The following is a 20,389-nucleotide window of genomic DNA, read 5'->3' as shown; positions in this document are numbered from 1 at the left end:
TCCATCAGAAAAACTCAGGGATCAGGTAGAAATGGTGGTGTATACGCGCGATTTCGGCGAGCCTGCCGCTTTCGCGATGGAGCGATGGAACGAGAATCTAGAAGCGAACAGCGAGGGCTGACGATGTAGCGCCATGCTAGGCAATGACGTCGCTCAGACTGAGGCCGGGTTCATCGGGCAGTCTCGGTGACCCCGCACTGGCTGGAGCGGCATGGGCTGAGCATGGGTATGGGCTTGGACTGACGAGTTCGGCGTGGCAGGCGTCACTGGCATTTGGCTGGATCCCGAGCCCACCGCCGCTTGAGACAAGGAATGTGTGCAAACGCAAGCTCCGGTTTGGACGTTACGGGCGACGGGTAACGAGCGGCAAACGGCGAAGACGACGGTCGAGACTTCTGTTCCTGAACGAGGCTGCACCTTGCTCTTTGCGGAATGATCATCACGGCGAATGTTCTATCGTACGAATGCCTTCCAATCGGGCGGATTCGTTGGGATCATCAGGGACGCCAGACTGCGGACACATCTTGGCTTTACTGGGGAAAGTCTCAAGAATGAACGTCGCAGGACCCGCTGCTGGGCCGCATCATGCCTGTCCGCACCCGTCGGACGATGTGACTGATAGACAAAGACGGTGACGGGCGATGGGTGATGGGCGACGGGCCCCAGCGACAGAACCGGAAGAGGCCTGCATTGCCATGTTCTGATGAATGTTCCGATCGTTTGAGTGTTCCCCCACGTTCGAGAAGACTGGTGACGTGCTGCAGAATTTTCCACTGGTGTTCATCGCATTCACCCGGATTTCTAAGCGCTCCTGGGAATCAAACGAGGAGGCATGAGGAGCAAACCGGCCTCTCTGACATCAGTGACTGCCCTGAAGGGGTCCGACCTTCGGACCCACCAGGGCAGATAAGATACCAAAGTTGCTAGTACATGCTGTCTCACCTTGCATCCGCTTGCAGCTGAGGTCCCCAGAACTAGATGTGGCGCTTGCAGCCTGCTCCGGGGTTCTGGAGCCTTCCCGTGGCGTGGCCGCTATTGGGTGCGGTGAATCACCCGCCGGGCCCCTGCGCCCGCGCTCCTGCCTCGTTGTAGGCGTAATCCGGCCAACTGCGCCCCCGCCTCCCACCTGCCTCCCACCTGCCCGGACCAGGCCAAACAAGTGCCTGCCTTGCATTGCCTCTCCCTCCTACCTACTTAAACCTCGCCTTCCCTTCACCGATTCATCTCCCTCTTCTTCTTACAACATTCATCTCCCAACCACAAACCTCCTCGCTTTCGAGTACCAGCGCATCCAACCATCTCTCTACCGATCTACTCTTACATACCCACCACACGAGCGAAACCGCCATCATGCAGATCTTCGTCAAGACCCGTGAGTTGCCCCGAGCAGCCATCTCCGCCGCCAACAATCATCGCTAACCATCATCACAGTGACGGGAAAGACCATCACCCTTGAGGTCGAGTCCTCGGATACTATCGACAACGTGAAGTCGAAGATCCAGGATAAGGAGGGCATCCCCCCGGACCAGCAGCGTCTGATCTTCGCTGGAAAGCAGCTCGAGGACGGCCGCACCCTCTCCGACTACAACATCCAGAAGGAGTCCACTCTCCACCTTGTCCTCCGCCTCCGTGGTGGTATGCAGATCTGTAAGTTGAATCGCCGCCGCTTCTCACCGACATCGTACTAACAAGCTACGACAGTCGTCAAGACCCTCACCGGCAAGACCATCACCCTCGAGGTGGAGTCTTCTGACACTATCGACAATGTCAAGTCGAAGATCCAGGATAAGGAGGGTATTCCCCCGGACCAGCAGCGCTTGATCTTTGCTGGCAAGCAGCTTGAGGATGGCCGCACCCTCTCCGACTACAACATTCAGAAGGAGTCTACCCTCCACCTCGTCCTCCGCCTTCGTGGTGGTATGCAGATCTTTGTCAAGACCCTCACCGGTAAGACTATCACCCTCGAGGTGGAGTCATCTGATACCATCGACAACGTCAAGTCGAAGATTCAGGACAAGGAGGGCATTCCCCCGGATCAGCAGCGACTCATCTTCGCCGGAAAGCAGCTTGAGGATGGTCGAACCCTGTCTGACTACAACATCCAGAAAGAGTCTACTCTACACCTGGTTCTCCGACTTCGTGGTGGTATGCAGATCTTCGTGAAGACCCTGACCGGAAAGACGATCACTCTTGAGGTCGAGTCCAGCGATACCATCGACAATGTGAAGTCGAAGATTCAGGACAAGGAGGGCATTCCCCCCGACCAGCAGCGACTTATCTTTGCTGGTAAGCAGCTGGAGGATGGTCGCACCCTGAGCGATTACAACATCCAGAAGGAGTCTACCCTTCACCTGGTCCTCCGTCTTCGTGGCGGTCAGTAAGCGATCCAACAAGGATGGCTATGGTTCATGACGACGCTGGTACGACTGGCAAATGGCGTTCTGGTTCAGCACATGGAATTTGGGTTGGGCAGCTTATGTCCCAGCATGATTGATATATCCGACTATTAAATAGTTTCGCACGCAACACGTTTGCTGCTCCCCAATACAGGCTCTATTGAAGTCAAGATAATTGTTCCCAATGCTTCAAGTGACGTGATTCATGACGAGTGGAGATGGTGGATCATGAGGGGCTGGTGGCGTTGTCCCGTGGCTCAATTCTCACTTCTGTTGTCCCTCTCTGCTCCAGGGTCAGGACGGTCGGTGGTGGGGCAACATCCACCCACCCAGGCACCCCAAGGTTGTCTAAATTCAAGATTGCGTCTCTCCAGGTAATCACGTCGGTTGCGCTGTACCCTTTGGGAGACGATGAACCTCAACGGCCGTTTGATTCAGTCTCGTCACGCGTATCTTTATTTGCCGCCTTAATAATCATACCTGGCAGTATTTATCTCGTCGTGTGCCCCCGGAACGACGTGGAGAGCAACCCTTCTCTACCTCTAACGTTCTCTACCTCCAACGTGCGTCAAGCCATCGACCGACGAGCTACTGCGACATCCTTATCATCCCACCGGAGCATCAGGCTATGCCGTCTTACTTCTATCACCTCAAGTTTGAGCTGTATCCGACCCCGAATCCCGTCGCGGACGGAGCGTCAACGGCGGGCGACAGCAATATCTGGCTCCCACCTTCCGATGCGAGCGTGTTTGACGACTTTCCCTCTCACCCACCACCCGACCGACGAACAACGCGCAGAGTCTCGAAATCATCTTCGAGCTTCCAACAGAACTACACAGCATCTACATCAGCGATCGCTCAAGGTTCTTCGTCGTCAAACTCGAGCGTAATAGACTGCGGGGCAGCCCCACGTGAACCCTCCACCGCAAACGCGCGTAGGACCGAGATATTGTCGGAACGGCAGTGGCTTGAGAGAGCATCCAGTTTCCCGCCTCCATCTTCGAGCGCAGCTATCCGGCCACAGACTGCAATTCAAGACTGGCGCTTTGGACGCGTCACTATCGAGACGGTCGACTTGCGAACCGGCGATCCGATGGCGGGCGAGACGAGCAGGTCAGGGCCGGCCGCGGCTCCTCCGCTGGGCCCTACGTTTGGAGGCGCTGGAACAGCGACGAAAGCCAAGTACCTCCCTCTCGAGACGAAGAATACTGAGGTTGGCTGGGGCGTGGTTCATTTCTACAGAGAAGCCGAGGAGTCGCCTGGGCTGAACATGGTGGAAACTCAGGATGGGGAGGAGGAGGCTAAGGGCGATGACTGCTCGACTCTGTGCATTCCCGCAGTTCCCGCGTACATGTCCCCAGGAGATTTCTTGGGTTTCGTGGGCGGGAAATGGAGAGACGACATCAGTCACTGTCGAATGGTCATGACATCGAAGATGAATAGGTATCTCGTCTTGCTCAAATTCAGGGAGGGCAAGCGAGCAAGCGCCTGGCGACAGGAGTTCGACGGCAAGGTGTTTAACGCCATGGAGGTGAGTTTGCATACCCTTCTGGACCCTCGTTATCATATCTCAGAAGCTAATCAGAGACAGCCTCAAATATGCCATGCCGTTTTTGTCAAGAGTATCACCTTCGAAACACCAAACCGGAGAAAATCTAGCCACGGTCTTTCTGCTCTATCTGCTTCAGCTGGCATGTCAAGCACCCTCCGGCCGTTTCCCCCACCCACTCCGAATCTAGTCGAGCTGCCGACTTGTCCCGTGTGTCTGGAGCGCATGGACGAGACGAATGGGCTCATGACGATCCCATGTTCTCATGTATTCCACTGCACCTGCCTGCAGAACTGGAAAGGTGCCGGGTGCCCAGTCTGTCGATTTACGAATACTTCTCCTGGAGCGGGTTCCGACCCATCGAACCCTTACACACAGCCTTTCGGCTCACATGTATCAAACCTGTGCAGCGTTTGCGACTGCATAGACGACTTGTGGATTTGTCTAATTTGTGGCTATGTCGGCTGTGGGCGGTATAAGGGCGGCCATGCAAAGGACCACTGGAAGGAGACAGCGCACAGTTTTTCTCTCGAGTTGGAAACGCAGCACGTGTGGGATTACGCGGGGGACATGTGGGTTCATCGACTCATCCGCGATAAGGGCGATGGTAAGGTGGTAGAGCTTCCCGGTAGAAGCGGACCCAATGATCACCATGAAGAAGAAGATGTGGTGCCGCGTGCGAAGCTAGACACTATCGGGTTGGAGTACACGCATCTGATTACAAGCCAGCTTGAGTCGCAGCGAGCATACTACGAGGAGATGATCAGCAAAGCCGTAGATAAGGCTTCGAAAGCGTCCGCCGCCGCCGAGGACGCAGCTAGACAGGTGTCGACCGTCATGGAGAAGTTGACGACGCTGGAGGGCAAGTACACTGCCCTGAGTGAAGAGACAATCCCGCCGCTAGAGCGTGACCTCGCGCGGGAGCGCAGCAAGGCGAGCAAGAGCGAGAACCTCGCTCGCAGCCTAGGCAAGTCGCTACAGGAGGAGAAGCGGCTGAATGAGGGCCTAATGAAGCGGATCGAGCACCTTAATGCAGACCACGAGGGACTATCCAAGCAGGTCGAGGAGCTACGCGGGGCGAACGCCGACCTCCAGGAGATGAACCGGGACCTGAGCATGTTCATCTCGGGCCAGGAGAAACTCAAAGAGTTGGAAAGGGAGGGCAAGGTAGAGGAGGGCGAACTTGAGGGTGGGAGCGCGAGTGTGCCGGAGAAGAAGAACCGACGGAGGGGGAAGAAGTGAGGAGGGGCATGATACGGTGACGGTCGTTGGTTGAGTGGACTATGTTTGATATCCCAATAGCGATGAGCATGAGCGATGAATATTTTATGAAGATAACGAATATGATCACTACCCCATGTGTTTTTTTTCCTGTTGGAAGGTGTAAGCATCGTGGTAGTGACTCCTAATACCTACATACATGCCATGACATCGAGATAGATTGAGTATCATGGAGATGGTAGTGATGACGTCAGATCTCGACATCGAGGGGACGCTTATCTGGGGTCTCACAATTGACTCGGGCAGCTCTTCCGCCCAAGCTACTCCATATTGTTTCCTCGGATCTCCATTCCTCCTCGGACGCACAGCGGGCTCGCGGATGCGACGTAACCGCATATCATTATTCCCTCAGAGTCTTCCGCTGGTCCAGCACAACTCAACCAAAAAGTACGGAGCGCAATCCAACCTTTGCAGGTGCATTTGTTGGGGACGCGACTTACATCGGGTGTGCCACAGTCGGCAAGCTAGAGAAGTGGCTAGTGGTGGCCGGGTGGGAGCCACTTTCTGGCCTGGGCCTAATGAGGCTTTCTCCAACTTTGGGAGGAGGCAACGCTGTGCAGCGGTGCAGATGCAGAGGGATGGTAGAAGAGACATGCATGTGGCAGGCAGCTGTGGCTGGCATGTGACGAATGAGGCCGGGGGATGTGGGCATGGGACGTGGGATTGGCACTAGAGATGGGTGCAGCTTGGGTTGGATGATTGAGATGTGATTGGTGCGTTGGTTCTGGGTGTGAGACATGAAGAGAGCCGAGACAGTGGGAGAGACATGAGATGCGAGAGCTTCATGATAGCGGTACACTTGTGAGTGAAGTGGAGATGTGGTCCTATTGTGGTGAAAGGGGCGGATAAAAGGCCCTTTATCCCGGCTGCAGAGTTGCAATGGATACCGAAGCTTTTGCCGCCATCTGGTCGGTCCGTAAGAAACGTCCCTCTCCCCATTGCGTAACCAGTCGTCATTCATTTCGGCATCGCTCAGACAAGGGGCCAGAACAAAGGTCAGCCGTTTCCCCATTCATCAAAGTGCGAGAATTCGCCCGAGCCCGGGAGTCCTTGGCGACGGCTGCGGAATGGATGTAAAAAGGGAAGCTAGGTAGCTGTATCCGTGTCGGATCTCCGATGTGGTGGGGTGATGGTTCGCATCCGAACCAACAAGACGGAGGTGATCCCCGTGCGGATGGACCCTCTCGTCACCTCACTTGTGGAATGCCAGGCGTGGATGAAGAATATGATAGACGACAATTCGTCGGTGGACCTGTTTACATGGAGTACTTTTAGTCGTCGGCTCCTCGTTTCTTGGCTCATTCGTTGAGGATGAGTTGCAGTAGACTTCAAACCTGCGATACGGATACAGCAATAGAAACCTTGACATGACTGGACGCCAGACGAACAACGGGTAAGCCAATACCAACCGTGTTATTATCAAGCGGCCTACCTATACAATCCCTACCTAAACAACCCTCATTACTCCGTACCTCGTCCGTATCTCACAAGCCATTCCGAGCTGTGCCGTATTTCATCTGCTACGCCCCTACCTACCCCTCCTCTCCTCTGCCCCCCCCCCCCCCAGTCGCCTAAGCCCGAGCTCCCAGCCCCAGCTTTCTGCCCCAAAAAACTCCGTGCTCCGGTCTTCCGCCCTCCGCCGTCCGTCCTCCGTCTCGACCACCCGCTTGCCACTACCTACGCTCGCTCGCTCGCTCGCTCCACCATCGCCATCGCCGCCTGGCCGCGCGCGCAAACACCAGAGAGCTCTCGAGACCGTCAAGCCCTCCAGTGCGCCTCCCTCTCTCTCCCGCCCGCTGTCTCGCTCTCTCGCCCTCCTCCCCCGCCCGCCCGCCATGGCCACCAAACCCGCCAAGAAGGACGATGCCTCGGCGTCGTCCCAGGTAGTTTCCAAGTCTGCCCCGAAGAAGGAGCTCTACCCCATGGTCAACTGGAAGTACGACCTGTTCCTCTACAGCGTCGGCAACATTGTCGACATGTTCTTCCGCGAGGTCGTGCCCCGGGGCGCCTGGCGCGTTCCGCAAACTGGTCCGGTGCTCTTCGTCGCGGCGCCTCATGCCAATCAGGTCAGTCCCATCCCGCAGCTTGCACCAGCTTTCACATGTCATGCCATGTCACACCAAGATCCGTTGTTTACATGTACGCTGACGTCTATCCCTCACCCTCCAGTTCGTCGATGCCCTCATCCTCCAACGCACGCTCCGCAACGAGGCCACCCGCCGAGTCTCCCTCCTGATCGCCCAGAAATCCGTCCATGGCTTCATCGGTTGGGGTTCTCGCCAGGTCGGCGCCGTGCCCGTCGGCCGCGCCCAGGACTCGGCGAAGCCCGCCACTGGCACCATCTACCTCCCCGACCCGATCAACGACCCGACTCTGATCCGCGGTGTCGGTACCAAGTTCGGCGAGGGCGAGGGTCAGATCCAGGGCATGCTGTTCCTCCCCCCCGGCAAGAAAACGACCGGCGCCAGCGTCGACATCGCCCAGATCATCAGCCCCGAGGAGATCCGCGTCAAGCGACCTTTCAAGGGAAAGTTGGCGATGCAACAACTAACCGGCCGCGACGACATCGATAACGAGGGCAACTTCACCAACAAGGACGTCAAGGGCCCGGCCCCGGACTACAAGGGCACCAAGTACAAGCTGGCCCCTCATATCGATCAGACCAAAGTCTACGAAGCCGTCTTCTCCCGTTTGCGCAACGGCGGCTGCGTCGGAATCTTCCCAGAGGGTGGTAGCCACGATCGCACCGAGCTTCTCCCCCTCAAGGCTGGTGTTGCCATCATGGCGCTAGGCACCCTTGCTGAGGATCCCGACTGTGGCCTCAAAATCGTTCCCGTGGGTATGAACTACTTCCATGCCCACAAGTTCCGATCGCGCGCCGTCGTCGAGTTCGGTGCTCCCTTCGAGATCCCCCGACATCTCGTCGAGCTTTACCGCAACAACCAGCGTCGGGAAGCCATCGGTCAGGTGCTCGACACCGTGTACCAGGCCCTCAGCTCTGTCACTGTGTCGGCCCCTAACTACGATAACCTAATGATGATTCAGGCGGCACGCCGCCTCTACAACCCTACCGGCAAGAAATTGCCACTACCGGTTGTGGTTGAACTCAACCGACGACTATCAATGGGCTATGAGCGATACAAGGACGACGAGCGAATCACGTCGCTATCCACGGCAGTCAAGGAGTACAACTCGCAATTGCACTACCTTAACCTGAAAGACCACCAGGTTCAGTATGCCCGCATGTCCCTCATCAAGGTCATCATCTTCTCCATCTACCGTTCCGTTAAGCTTCTTTTCCTCTTCATATGTACAGTGCCGGGCCTGCTCTTGTTCTCGCCCGTCTTCGTTGCCACAAAGGTCATCAGCCGGCAGAAGGCCAAGACTGCTCTCGCAGGCTCGACGGTCAAGATCCGAGGCCGCGATGTGATGGCGACGTGGAAGATCCTGGTTGCGATAGGTGTTGCACCCATGCTCTACCACTTCTACTCGATCCTCCTTGTCCTCAAGGTATGGCACGACCGACTCTGGGGCCACGTTCCCGAGTGGGTGCCGTTGTGGACCATGTACTTTGCCATCTGGCCGGTTATGGTCGGCATCACATTTGCGGCGCTGCGTTTCGGCGAGGTGGGTATGGACATCTTCAAGTCGCTACGGCCGCTGGTACTGTGCCTGCAGCCGTCGTCGAGCTACAACATCCAGACGCTGCGTATCAGGCGAGCGGAGCTGAGCGCGCAGGTGACGGATCTGATCAACACACTGGGCCCGGAGATGTTCCCCGACTTTGACAAGGCACGCCTGGTACCCGACATCCTTAAGATGGAATCGGGTGGCTCGCAGCCAACGTCACCTGAGGCGCGCCGACGCCGCGATAGCGACCAATCAAGTACCGGGTTCGAGGCTGAGACGCCACCGGCTCTGTCTCGACGAAGCACGACTCAATCCAGTCGGAATCTGCCTCGCAACGACTCGTTCAGCAACATTGGACGAGTGGGTATCTTCTCGACACGACCACCATCTCGTGCGCGCAGCCGGTCACGGTCGAGCAGCAGCGGAGGCGGCTTCGGGTCGGGCGGGTTCCCCATCAGCGGGTTCACGACGCTGGACTCTGCAGGTGGATTCGATGAGGCGAGCCGCAAGATTCGGGAGGCGATGAAGACGCGAAGACGCAAGACTCAAGGAGAGGAAGCACAGGAGGAGGAGGAAGACAGCGAAGAGGAGGAATACCAGGAGGCGAGGAAGAAGAATATGTGAGGGAGAAAAGGGGTTGAACGACGACGACAATGATGAGGAAGCTGCCAGGAGGGCGCCAGCATATAAGCGAACAAGCAGACAGCTTCTATGCATTTTGTACCATTGAGCAAGCTCTTTTGTTATATAGTATAGCAGGGTTAGGTTGCAGGATCTTTGAGTGGTTTCTCCTTGCTCTTGTCTCCTTTAGGGTCATGTTCTCATGCAGCGAGTTGGTTGGACAGGATATCTCTGGGAAAGAGCTCCGATGGCGGTGTTTGTTGGGTAGACGACGTTGGTGGTATATTTTTATTACTGATAGATGTAGCGAGAGCCGCTAGTCTCCAATATTTTCCATGTAAACCCGGAGTGCCAGATTGGTGGTCGTCTTGTGTCTTGAGATGACTTTTTAGCAGGGAATCCCAGTGTTGTTGCCTAGGTAGGTATTCGTGGTGTTGAAGGATATTGTTGGTATTCTCCCCACCACGCCAGCCCCATCCGTGCACATAGCGGCGTCGGACTTCCGAGCCCACCCTCAGGGCTGCCCAATGGAGCAGGCAGCAATTTGCAAGCGATTCGTCGTGGTGAGTTACGAGCAGGCCAGCTGGACGACTGCAGACGAATGGCCTCTCGCGCATTAGCTGGCGGCATGGCGAAAGCGGGGGGAAGATTGCTAGAATTAAGTAGTTGCAGCGGTCATGACGCCGCCATGGAGCGAGGGGCGCGCGGCAGTGGACCCGCGCGGGGTTGTCATGTCATGGGCTGTATTCGTCAGCGGCCTTAAGGGTGCTTGTAAGGGTGCTGCTTGTAAGGGGGCTGACGATCTGATAACTTTCTACTTAGCGACCGGCCTTCGCAAAGTACAAGTTGCCGTGTTCGGGCTCGGAGATACGCGGCTTGTTGCCGCTTTGGTGGTGACGACGGCCACGGTAGGCAAAAGAGCGAGATGGACGGAAGCAAACATTCGGCTCTTTCGCGCCTTTCGGCCGTCTATTAAATTGCTTCAGTCCTCGCCCGCCGTCAAAGTTGAACCTCTCGCCGTCTTGCTATTGTCAATCCACACCTATTGCATTTTCCCGTCTTGGTTCTTTGCTTCTTCTCGCCCCGACAGATACTGACAACCGACCGAGTCAAGCGCTCCCCCACCTACCGGGCCCCGAAGAAGCGAACAGCGAAGCCAGCGCCAGCGCGCTATCCCACCGGCCGAGCCGAAGCTGCGAGCCAGACCTGCCCGGCCCGTGTAGCCAGGATCGTCGAGTCTGAGTGGATAGCTTGGCTGTCGTCGCGGCCGCATTTCGAGTCCCGGTTTTTGCAAGCCGGTGTGGCGCGCGCAATCGCAACTGCAACTTTGCCGTGTACCGCGTCGTAGCCCCGATCCGATCCCAATAGTAAATCGCCCACTCCCCGCGGGGCCCTGCCCACGATGCCTTCTCCTTCATCCACCTCCCACCCGCCCCAGCGCATGCCCGTGACGCAGAAGATGGCCTTCTCCATCAAGTCGCTCGTCAGCTCCGTCCTCGGCGGCCCCAAGGGCCCGCAGCCACCCGCCGTGTCGGAGCTGTTCGCCAAGACGGACCCGGCCGTGGACGGTGACGACTGCCTGCACGACTGCGACAGCTGCTCGGTGCGCTACCCGCGCAACTTCAAGATCGACACGAGCGACGTGCTGTACGGCCATATCAAGGCCTGGAGCACGCATCTGCTCGTGGGCACCGGCAAGACGGATTGGGTGCGGGATGTGGCCGATGAGAAGGGCAGTGTGATGCAGGCCGTCGACAAGGCCGGTGCGCCTACGAACGGGGTGAGTCTCTATTTCCGTCTTGTCAATTCGATCGTTATAAACCTGACCAACTAACTCGACTTTCCAGAATATGAAGCTCTCCGCGTCCAATATGCCCACCCCCCACGACACCAGCGACTATTCCGAGCCCACCACGGCCCTCCTGCTGCCCGCCTTCACTCTCATCCGCAACGTCCACCCTCTCAACGTCCCGCAACTCGTCTCCGACGTCATCTCCCACGCACCCACCAGCACCTCGCCCATGACGCCCTTCTCCATCCCGGCCTCGCTACCGTCGCCGGACCCGGAGAAGGTGCCTGCGCTGACCATGAGCGACTGCCCACATCGCGTCGTCATCCTCATGTGCAGCCAGCGCACGCGCGATGTCCGCTGCGGACAGAGCGCCCCCCTGCTGCGCAAGGAGCTGGAGCGGCATCTGCGGCCGCTGGGCCTGTATCGAGACCTGCATGATGAACGGCCGGGCGGTGTGGGGATTTACTTCATTAGCCATGTGGGCGGTCACAAGTACTCGGCCAATGTCATGGTATATCGACGGCCGAATGCATTTGGGCTGGACGACGAGGTAACCGAGGCCAAAGAGCAGACCAACGGGAGCACAAATGGAACCAATGAAACCAATGGCGCAAATGGAGCAAAGGAGGAAACTAATGGCACAAACGAAGCAGCCAAGGAAGCCAACGGCACCAACGGCGAAGAGACGGAAAAGATTGATGACACCGAGGGTTTCGTCGGCGCCGCACAGTGCATATGGCTGGCACGCGTGATGCCCGAGGACTGCGAAAACCTAGTCAAGTATACAGTACTCCGAGGAAAGGTGGTCAAGCCCGAGAGCCAGCTGAGAGGAGGCTTCGACAGAGGCAGGGGGGTAATGAGCTGGTAATGGGACAGGAGTTGCTACTTTGACGATGGGATTTTATTTTGGCCATGTCCAGCGAGTTGAGCTGGAACAGGAGTCATGTGGACGTTTACGTATGATGGAGATGATGATACCTCAACCAAGTACCTAGACAGGAAGAAAAGGTATTCCAGTACTGAGCCGTTTGATATAGATGGAAAATAGACATTGGGGAGAGACCACCAACGAAGTGGTTTAAACTCTAGATTTCAATGCCATGCCCAACGTGCATATATCGCTGCACAAAATATGTACAGCATGATGGAGCCGAGGAGTCTTATCTGGGATAAGCTTTCCAGACATGCCATTCTGTCTCAGATTAATTCCGATACAGTCGACTTACAGTAGCCTAAATCAAGCATGTTCTGGATCACCTCTGTCCCAGACAGGAAACAGTCCCGACACAAAATGTCTTGCGATTCGCCTCTCAAACCAGCGATGGATCGAAACGGTGGGAGTCGAGAAACCTGCATTCGCACGATTGCTGTTCGTCGCATTCGCGTTGTTCGTTCTTCAATTGCCTGATCGTCACCCGGTGGCGTCTGTTCTGAAACGTGTGTCGCCAAGGATCTTGGCGGATGGCGATAGGCCTCCGATGCGACCTGGCATGTCATCGCTAGCCTGTTTCTCGTGCGGCGGTTTTCAAATGTTTGTCATTCTTGGTGGTTCTTGTTACGGCCAGGAGCTGCGTGACGCGGCCTGGAGACAATGGGTTGGGAGGCTCATGGGAACTCGGTAATATGATGAAGCGATATTTCTGCCCTTGTCCAATATCCAAGTCGGGGATTCCGTCCAGACAAGACTTGATGCACAAAACTTGATGATAACGACCTGAATCCTGCCTGCTGGTTCTTTTAATCTAATTTTAGCTCATCTCCAAGCCCTATCGCCATCAATCCCAACGTTGCGACTCCTCCTCCCCGTGCGCCCTGAGACGCCAGGGCCACACTCCAAACTCCGACGTCTCAACCGCCTCCTCCGCCTCCTTCGCTCCAGATTTCTCCCCCGGCGCCTCCGCCAACCAACGCCCGATCGCCAGGGGCCCGATACCGAACAGGAGGAGCCCGCGGCGCTCGCTAATGCCGCGCACACGACGATCAGACAGAACCCCCCCTGGAACGACGAACACAAAAGAAAAGCTTACTCCTCAGCACGCACGCGTTTGGCCCGGAAGACGCTTCGTCCGGGCGGCTCTGCGACCATCGGCAGCGTGGGGGACGATCAAGGTGCTCCACCGGCTCGTTTGGGGCTGTCGCGGGCCATGCGGCGCTTCTTCCGAGACAGGGAAGGCTGCTTCGGGGTGACAATGAAGGTGGCGATGCTGGAGCTTGCAGAGTTGGATCTGGTGCGAGAGCTGGGGTAGCTCAGTACGGGATGGAAAGGGGAAAACCTCCATGTGGGTATATATCAGTGCGTGTCTGGACAAGAGCCTGTTCATCTAAGCTTTCTTCATCCTCACTCTCATCGCATTTCGTCTTTCTTGTTCAGGGTCTGTGACCTTTTTCTTGTGTCTTGCTTCATTGATTCTCAGAGCTGTGCTCTCCTTGCAAGTAACGACGCCCACTTCGAATCTCTTCTATCCGAACTCGTCGAACTCCCGAGCATTTGTTTTCGATACACAATCATTCAAAATGAAAACCACCAGCGCCTTCGTCTTTCTTCTCGCCGCTGTTGCTCCCCTCACAGCCTCGCTGCCGACTTCGAATACCGGTAAGTCCGGTCAAGTGTCTCGCGAAGGAAAGGGGAATGGGCCGCTGATTACTTCCATGCAGATATCACTCGTCCTCCTGTTCAGGCTCGATGGCCCATCATGAAGCCCCGGTTTCTCAACGTCACGGATCCTGCAGATATTCCGGATGACCCGACCCTGCCCGTGCCAGGGAAGCCAGTCCTGGTGCCTGCCGACGGAGTAAGATTTCATGCCGCTTCCAGTGTGGTCACTAGCTAATTGAACTCAAGAGCGTTCTTGTCCGAGATACAGCTCGCTCCCTAAAGTCGTTCAAACCCCGTCGAAGCGTTAAGAAACGCCAGGAGGAGAATGGCTTCGCCAAAGCCATCATCAACATCGTCCCCCTCAGTCGACCTGGATGTATGCTAGCAGCTCTGACCCTTGATTGTTAACGCGAGCACGAACGCTAATTGTGTGAACAGCAAAGAAAATTTCTCCATTTAACGGAACCGCTATTTAAGAATGTACGATCTGTCACTTTCAGATGTATAATGCGATATGGGACTCGGAGCTAGAGACAATTACTCTCGTTAATGTACTGTGCGTGTTGGTTTAAGGTAAACAAGAATGTGTTTCTAGACGTTATGACAGTCCGGGTATGGGCCTTGGTATAGATTAGATGGACTCTGTTGCAATCAACCGGTTTTGGTATTGGATCCTCTGAGACATGATGCGTCACGCCTGACGTTACAGGCCGTGCTCGTTTTGTGGCGTGGTATAGATGAAGATCAAACACGAACTCAAACATGTGATGAGTGACCTAAAATAGAATAAGCATCATTAAGAAATCAAGTTTTTTTCCTTCCTTTTGTTCACAAACATTGATATTGGGGGTCGACTGGAAGGCGTGAGGGAGTTGGAGTGCTGTGGGGTGGCGTTTTGAGGCACGCCCTCTCCACCTCCGACCCTACTCATCCCACCACCATTCCCAACACTAGAGACTTTCTCACCTGTTTAAGCTATAGGACAACCCCTACCCCTAAAAAATAATCTGACAGTAATAGATAGTGAATATGCAGCTCATGAGTTTGATTTTCGGGAGTCTGGGTTTGTATACAGGGTAGCATGGAGGGCAAGTTGCGGAAGACGGGAAGTTTCGGGTAAGACCAAAGAATAAAACAAAAGATATAGTCGCAGTGCCGATACTCCTCTTGTCTGATTTACCTTAGCTTGGCGTTTCTTCAGATCACCCAGATGAAGGAAGGTATCCAATGTCTTTGAGTCACTTGCCATATTGAGTCAGATTTTGGCCCAATGGCCAATCACAAGCAAGCAAGCCAAGACTGGTGCATCTTGGCGATCGCGAACAATTAACATATTCTGCTCATATCGTCGCGAGATTAAACCATTGATGGATACAGAAACTGCGATGCTATAATTTTAGCTTAACATTATTTTATTAATAAGATTTGCCTTATCGGGTTCTCGTGTTGATCCGACTCCCGCTCCTGAGCCATGGTGTGCTGAACGGCGCTTCAAAGATCCATCGCCATCAGTTATTAAGTCTCCCATATGTGAGGGGGATTTTTGGATATCCGTGTTCGTCTTGACTATCATATACTGATGGATACAATTCATGGGACCCTTTGCTGTTTATTCTGGCTGGGGTCTTTCTTATGCCCCTTGATGTCCCTGCAGCCAGCGCAGTGAAAGCCTAAGCCCGCTGACTGACCCGAGGAAGTAAGACATGGCTCGGAATTGATTGAAATGTATCGTCAAGGATTTTTCTCCCTTAAAATTATCCTAAGCCTGCGAACCTAGTGCTTACGATATATTTATTAGATAGCTTCCTATCATGGCTTGCGGGTCACAGCGTATCCCTTTTTTCCTTGGAAAATTGGAGGCATCAGTGTATTGTCCGAGGAGGCTGACGATGAGTGGTGCATTTTGATTTCTCAGTGTTAGGGGAGACTAGTGACCCTAGAGACATAAGGGACGGTCTCAGGGAAATACCTCACGCTTGGCATGAAGCACACGTAGCAGACACGCTTATGGGTAATTATGCCAAGGCAACTGCCAAGATGCTCGCAACTAGAGCATTTCCTGGTCGAAAGCGTTGAATAGTGAGCACCACGATCATTGATTTTCGCATCAAAGTCTATGGCCGCGAATAATGTCAAACAGTGTTCTAATGTTGTAGATGGATTGACGTAAGGAGTCAGCGCAGCTCGTGACATGTTTGTTGGCTCACGCATAATAAGTCGTTAGGGTTGTATTATACAGAATGAGAATAGTGGTTGTAATGGTTTTAGGAGAGAGCGTATCTCAGCTGCCAAAGGAATGTCATGGTATATAATATTACGTCGCCCACTGCGAAGAGGGCATCATGCTCGAGACTGGCATGATCTAAGGCATAACCTATGACTCTTAGTTGATACCTGTTAACTATGTAATAGTTTGAAGTGGAACTCATATTGCTGGACGATTGGGGCAAGTTGGATGGATGACTCGAAGGGTGGTTGAGAGAGTAGGAGGTGACTTGGACACAGACTGGCTGTATGAATATATCAGACATTAGCTGTGCTAGCAAGGGCTCTCTTGGCAGAGCCACATGTGTATTTTACATATTGTAGCCTGTAACAACCACGGGCAATAGGAGGAAACAAAATGTGGTGAGTGGAACATGGTTCCTCGTTGCATTTGATGTCGCTGTCGTCTATCTACTTGTTTGTCTTTTCCCATTCATATGGCTCATTCCCAAATTTACACTGCCATTCTTTGGCGCATATGATCATGTCGTCGACCTATATACCACAGAAACCCGTATCTCGTATCCCAATATAACGCCCGATGCTCATAGTCCCATAAACGATCCTGCCGTAATATTTCGCCTTCATGGTACCCGATCCCAGAACATCCCATCATGGATGTTTCGTCAACAAATTACCACACTGAATCAACCTCGTATCATCCATTTCTGCCCATGGCATTCCGTGTTTGTCAAGTCCAAGGAAGAACGCCGTACCCATAACAAAAACCAAGTATTTGTACTTCGAATCGAATCGAACGAAAGAAGCTGCAGCAATCACGGATCGACGATGTCGCCGGTGGAGCCGCTGCTGGAGCTGGTTCCGGATGTGACGCTCATGGACTTCTTGGCGACGCTGACGAGCTTCCAGATACCGAAGGAGACGGCGGCGAGCAGGACGAAGAGAATGATGATGATGACGGCGATGACATCGTTCTTCTTCATGATGGCGGTTGCGAGGGGGTTGGCGTAGTTGGAGAGTTTTGAGGTTTCTCGGCGGGTGGTCTATGGGCTATTCGTCCAGAGACTGATGATGGTAGCGAGGAGTCGATGGGAGGAAATCTGGATTCTAGTCAGTCAGGTGAAAAGGTTCAGAGTGGGAGGATGGATGTATGTAGGATGGAGGTTTGACATACCGACAAAGCGCTGGCACGGAGGAGGGAAGAAGGTTGTAGTGCCGCGGGGGTCTGGCGTAGTTGACCGACCAACCAAATGTGCTGGGGTACGAGTGGTGATGGTGTCGTTGCACGGAGATCAACCAAAAATGTCTGATTATCTGACTCTATGCGAAGAGGGAAATGTGATATTTTGCAGTTGGTTTCGTGTGATGTTGGGATATCGTGACAATTGTTGTAGACAGAACAGTCGAGAGACAATAAAGCAGGATGGAATGCGGGCGTTGAGGAAGCTCCCGCGGCAGCTCGCAGATATAGGTCGTTGCCCCGCCACCGACTTTCTGAACGCGGCGCCGGCAAAAATCGCAAGGCTGGGAACACGCCCACGCGTTTTCACAGGCCAGCCGGGGCAGCCAGGCCACTGGGAAGGCCACTGGGAGCCCCCGCCAGAGCATCAATCCCGGCGCCCAGCCGCTGGAATTCCGATGTCCAGGGGTCCGCTGTGGGGCTCCGGCAGGGGTCTCACCCCTCTGACACCTTCTGAGCGCGCTGGGCCGCCAGTGCGCAGGGGCATTTTTTTCTTCCCAGCCTCGTCCAACGTCACCTCTCCGTCTGCCATTGGGCGTCGGCGTTGAATCGCCCAAAGACGTCCGTTCTGCCTTGTCTTGGAGTTGGTGACAGTGGAGAGGTGAACCATGGTCCTGTGCCTCTGAATACGATAGTTCATCTCCCAGGAGTCCCAGGAGTCCCAGGTTGTTGACCTCGAACCCTAGTATTTGCCAAGGCCTGTGCTATTTGTAGAGTAACGACTTGCTTGCCCTGTTTGACCCATGCCTATACGAGTTTACTCAGGTTTGTTCCCACCCGTACGAATCCGTCTCTCAATCCGAAACAAAAGAGAGACATTCATATCAATACTGTACATGGCTATTTCGCCTTTTCTTGCTCCATATTCGCGAAAACCATGCTTTCACTATGATTGCGAAAGACTCATTTGCATCGCACTCACAATATTCATTGGAACTCCGTCCCGTAATTACCGGTGCCATTGCGAATTTCACTTTTATGATCTCGTATCTTCACCGTCATAGCAAATGTAAAATCCATCCACCCACTTGGTGTTACCTGCTTGCGCTCGGTAATGACATGGGACATATGCCTCCTACTTGGAAAGCCCGCGGGAGAATTGCTCTGAATTGATACCCGTCCACTCCCTCGTCGCAAAACCGAGGTCTCCTTGACCCGTATCGATCGCCAAAACGCCCCTGCAGGTCGCAGCAACAGCCAACGATGCCTTCAAATAAACCGTCGTCCAAAGTCCGAAACGTGACGTACGGAGAGAGATTAGGCGTCGGCCTCATCAGCCAGGGCCTTATTCTCATCCCGGATGATCTTGACATGGCGCTCATAAAAGTGAAGCATCTGACTCGTGTTAGAAGAGGAATTCGCTAGGCCGAGAGCCAAAGAGCAGCAATGGCATACCTTCTGAGGACATTTCTTATAGATGACAGGCGTTTCGTGCTTGGTTTTATGGCCGTTCTTCCAAATAAGATAAACCATCAATTTGCCACTGCCCTCGTCCTCGCAAGCATCGATCGATTCAATCTCGTCCTCCCAAGAGCCTGCAGGGGGACCCCACTGCGATTTCACAGTCGCAGGGGGAGTAGTCTCGGCGGGATGCACTCCGTTGCGTCGTGATCTTTTTGTCGTGGTGTTAGGGGTACCGCCGTTAGTTGTTCGCCTGCGTTTCTTCGACTTGGACGCCTTGTCCGTTTCCTCAAAGATTTTGTCTCGACCGCCAATTTTCTCAAAATAGATTTCGAGAATCTCTTCAGCAGTTTCCCTAAGAGAACGCACTGGTCAGCAAAATGAGACCACCCAAAAGAGTGTTGCTCGGCACCTACTTGAGATTCTCCTCAGGCTCCCATGTCAAGTCCTTCTTGCTCTCATATCCTTCCCACTTGACTTGGAACTTGAGACTACCCTAAAAAGCAAATTAGTCATGGACCTGGCTGGACCGGGCGCAGTATTCTCACATCTTCGTCAATGGTGTGGTTCTTAATTAACTCCACAATAAACCTGTAATGATTGAGTATCGCATCGGAGCAAGAGGAAGTCAAGTGCCCTACACGTCCTCATCGAGGCCCTCGACATCCGATCCAATATCATCATCCTCATCTGCGGAATCGGCATTGGAAGCTTCAATGTCATCCTCGTTCGTGTCGGAAACCGGATCGATGGGCACGGCTTGCGCTGCCTTTCGTGTCGATCGGGTGGGAGCCGTAAATTCGGCCTGATCCGAGGAATCGTCGTCGCTCAGTGCTGCGCTATGTTCAGCTCTTGGCCTAGATCACCTGTGACCCAGGCTGGGGTTGAGGGGGAGGAATTCGAAGCCCAGGCGCGATGCGACCATCGTATATTGCATGCGACAAACACGCGACGACGCGATGGTGAGGGAATGATCGGGGGAAAAGAGTCTTACCTGGTGGCATTTTGGAGGCTTTAACTGCGCGCGTTGGAGTTTTGACAAGCGTCGACGTGGGACGATCGGTTGCGAGGTTGTATTCGCTGAAGTGTGGCGGGCGGGCAAGAAAGTGAAGCTCCGTCTCAAAACATTGGTTGGCACACAAACACGAGGCTGTAACCTGCATGCAGCGCTCCTTCCAACGTCGGTTGACGTGGAGGGGCTGAGTGTGGCGTTCTCTTGTGGCTCAGCATCACGTGACGAATCATCGTTGACGACATCGATCGAGCTGGACCAAAGGACCGCGCCTGTGTCACACTAAGCTCGCTCTGTCTCTGGCATTCTTGACGAGTCTCAAAATTGCCATGTTGCCTCCCACCCCATCATCTCATATAATGTGATGCCAAGACTTAATTGTCTCTAGCTAATTACTTGGGATTCTTAGATTCTTACCTTTTGGGGACTGGAGGCGTCAGGGTTAATGTCGAGGTCCAAGAGCAGAAGCAAATCTGGGAGTAGATATGCATATGTAATAGGGGTTTGAGTAATTGGCTATGTTTTACGGAGTGCTGCCGCGATTGACTCTGAGGCGACGCCATCTTCTACGTTAATTTTTTATTGTCTCTGGATCTCTGTTGATTGTGGAGGCATGGCAAAAGAAGCAAGATAGCCACATGTTGG

The 20,389-nt window shown here is 54.3% G+C and overlaps 8 protein-coding genes across 8 annotated transcripts; 6 read left to right on the top strand and 2 right to left on the bottom strand.

The window, feature by feature from the left end:
• Positions 1–1,107: 1,107 nt before the first annotated feature.
• BGZ61DRAFT_385485 (polyubiquitin) lies at positions 1,108–2,566 on the top strand. Its single transcript, XM_046242728.1, has 3 exons — positions 1,108–1,372; positions 1,432–1,647; positions 1,702–2,566. Exons 1-3 carry the CDS (start codon positions 1,351–1,353, stop codon positions 2,379–2,381), a joined length of 918 nt encoding a protein of 305 aa, XP_046107603.1. The 5' UTR covers positions 1,108–1,350; the 3' UTR covers positions 2,382–2,566.
• Positions 2,567–3,024: 458 nt separating this feature from the next.
• On the top strand, positions 3,025–5,187 carry BGZ61DRAFT_346706 (uncharacterized protein; the record flags this gene model as incomplete). Its single annotated transcript, XM_046239905.1, has 2 exons — positions 3,025–3,927; positions 3,988–5,187. The coding sequence occupies 2 exons, from the start codon at positions 3,025–3,027 to the stop codon at positions 5,185–5,187; spliced, it is 2,103 nt and encodes a 700-aa protein (XP_046107602.1).
• Positions 5,188–5,272: 85 nt separating this feature from the next.
• Positions 5,273–6,032, top strand: BGZ61DRAFT_446618 (uncharacterized protein). The gene has a single exon (XM_046245226.1). The coding sequence runs from the start codon at positions 5,396–5,398 to the stop codon at positions 5,897–5,899; it is 504 nt and encodes a 167-aa protein (XP_046107601.1). The 5' UTR covers positions 5,273–5,395; the 3' UTR covers positions 5,900–6,032.
• Positions 6,033–7,061: 1,029 nt separating this feature from the next.
• Positions 7,062–9,480, top strand: BGZ61DRAFT_346284 (acyltransferase; the record flags this gene model as incomplete). Its single annotated transcript, XM_046239859.1, has 2 exons — positions 7,062–7,292; positions 7,396–9,480. The coding sequence occupies 2 exons, from the start codon at positions 7,062–7,064 to the stop codon at positions 9,478–9,480; spliced, it is 2,316 nt and encodes a 771-aa protein (XP_046107600.1).
• Positions 9,481–10,879: 1,399 nt separating this feature from the next.
• On the top strand, positions 10,880–12,137 carry BGZ61DRAFT_529756 (Sucrase/ferredoxin-like-domain-containing protein; the record flags this gene model as incomplete). The annotated part of the gene is made up of 2 exons (XM_046253452.1): positions 10,880–11,257; positions 11,325–12,137. 2 exons carry the CDS (start codon positions 10,880–10,882, stop codon positions 12,135–12,137), a joined length of 1,191 nt encoding a protein of 396 aa, XP_046107599.1.
• Positions 12,138–13,687: 1,550 nt separating this feature from the next.
• BGZ61DRAFT_184051 (uncharacterized protein) lies at positions 13,688–14,367 on the top strand. The gene is made up of 4 exons (XM_046237717.1): positions 13,688–13,862; positions 13,925–14,061; positions 14,112–14,241; positions 14,304–14,367. Exons 1-4 carry the CDS (start codon positions 13,784–13,786, stop codon positions 14,339–14,341), a joined length of 384 nt encoding a protein of 127 aa, XP_046107598.1. The 5' UTR covers positions 13,688–13,783; the 3' UTR covers positions 14,342–14,367.
• A 2,539-nt stretch (positions 14,368–16,906) lies between these two features.
• BGZ61DRAFT_529754 (uncharacterized protein) lies at positions 16,907–18,293 on the bottom strand (the record flags this gene model as incomplete). The annotated part of the gene is made up of 2 exons (XM_046253451.1): positions 16,907–17,134; positions 18,285–18,293. 2 exons carry the CDS (start codon positions 18,291–18,293, stop codon positions 16,907–16,909), a joined length of 237 nt encoding a protein of 78 aa, XP_046107597.1.
• A 168-nt stretch (positions 18,294–18,461) lies between these two features.
• Positions 18,462–20,190, bottom strand: BGZ61DRAFT_183995 (uncharacterized protein). The gene is made up of 6 exons (XM_046237716.1): positions 19,727–20,190; positions 19,374–19,566; positions 19,281–19,323; positions 19,149–19,228; positions 18,727–19,087; positions 18,462–18,666 (listed from the first exon to the last, which is right to left on the bottom strand). The coding sequence occupies exons 1-6, from the start codon at positions 19,893–19,895 to the stop codon at positions 18,589–18,591; spliced, it is 924 nt and encodes a 307-aa protein (XP_046107596.1). The 5' UTR covers positions 19,896–20,190; the 3' UTR covers positions 18,462–18,588.
• Positions 20,191–20,389: the final 199 nt, after the last annotated feature.

Source organism: Ilyonectria robusta, assembly GCF_021365365.1.
Source record: "Ilyonectria robusta strain PMI_751 chromosome Unknown BGZ61scaffold_5, whole genome shotgun sequence".
In the NCBI taxonomy this organism is placed as follows: domain Eukaryota; kingdom Fungi; phylum Ascomycota; class Sordariomycetes; order Hypocreales; family Nectriaceae; genus Ilyonectria; species Ilyonectria robusta.
Note: the sequence above shows the minus strand (reverse complement) of the source record. Positions and strands in the feature narration are given on the sequence as shown.

Excerpts from the sequence above, each read along its gene's own strand:
- BGZ61DRAFT_446618 (XM_046245226.1), top strand. The coding sequence starts at position 5,396 with ATGGAGATGGTAGTGATGACGTCAGATCTCGACATCGAGGGGACGCTT.
- BGZ61DRAFT_385485 (XM_046242728.1), top strand. The coding sequence starts at position 1,351 with ATGCAGATCTTCGTCAAGACCC. Across the intron at positions 1,373-1,431 it reads GCAGATCTTCGTCAAGACCC|TGACGGGAAAGACCATCACC; the intron begins GTGAGTTGCCCC and ends CCATCATCACAG. Across the intron at positions 1,648-1,701 it reads CCGTGGTGGTATGCAGATCT|TCGTCAAGACCCTCACCGGC; the intron begins GTAAGTTGAATC and ends AAGCTACGACAG.
- BGZ61DRAFT_183995 (XM_046237716.1), bottom strand. The coding sequence starts at position 19,895 with ATGCAGGTTACAGCCTCGTGTTTGTGTGCCAACCAATGTTTTGAGACG. Across the intron at positions 19,229-19,280 it reads ACCACACCATTGACGAAGAT|GGTAGTCTCAAGTTCCAAGT; the intron begins GTGAGAATACTG and ends TTTGCTTTTTAG. Across the intron at positions 19,088-19,148 it reads GAGCCTGAGGAGAATCTCAA|GGAAACTGCTGAAGAGATTC; the intron begins GTAGGTGCCGAG and ends GCGTTCTCTTAG.
- BGZ61DRAFT_184051 (XM_046237717.1), top strand. The coding sequence starts at position 13,784 with ATGAAAACCACCAGCGCCTTCGTCTTTCTTCTCGCCGCTGTTGCTCCC. Across the intron at positions 13,863-13,924 it reads GCTGCCGACTTCGAATACCG|ATATCACTCGTCCTCCTGTT; the intron begins GTAAGTCCGGTC and ends ACTTCCATGCAG. Across the intron at positions 14,242-14,303 it reads CCCCCTCAGTCGACCTGGAT|CAAAGAAAATTTCTCCATTT; the intron begins GTATGCTAGCAG and ends TTGTGTGAACAG.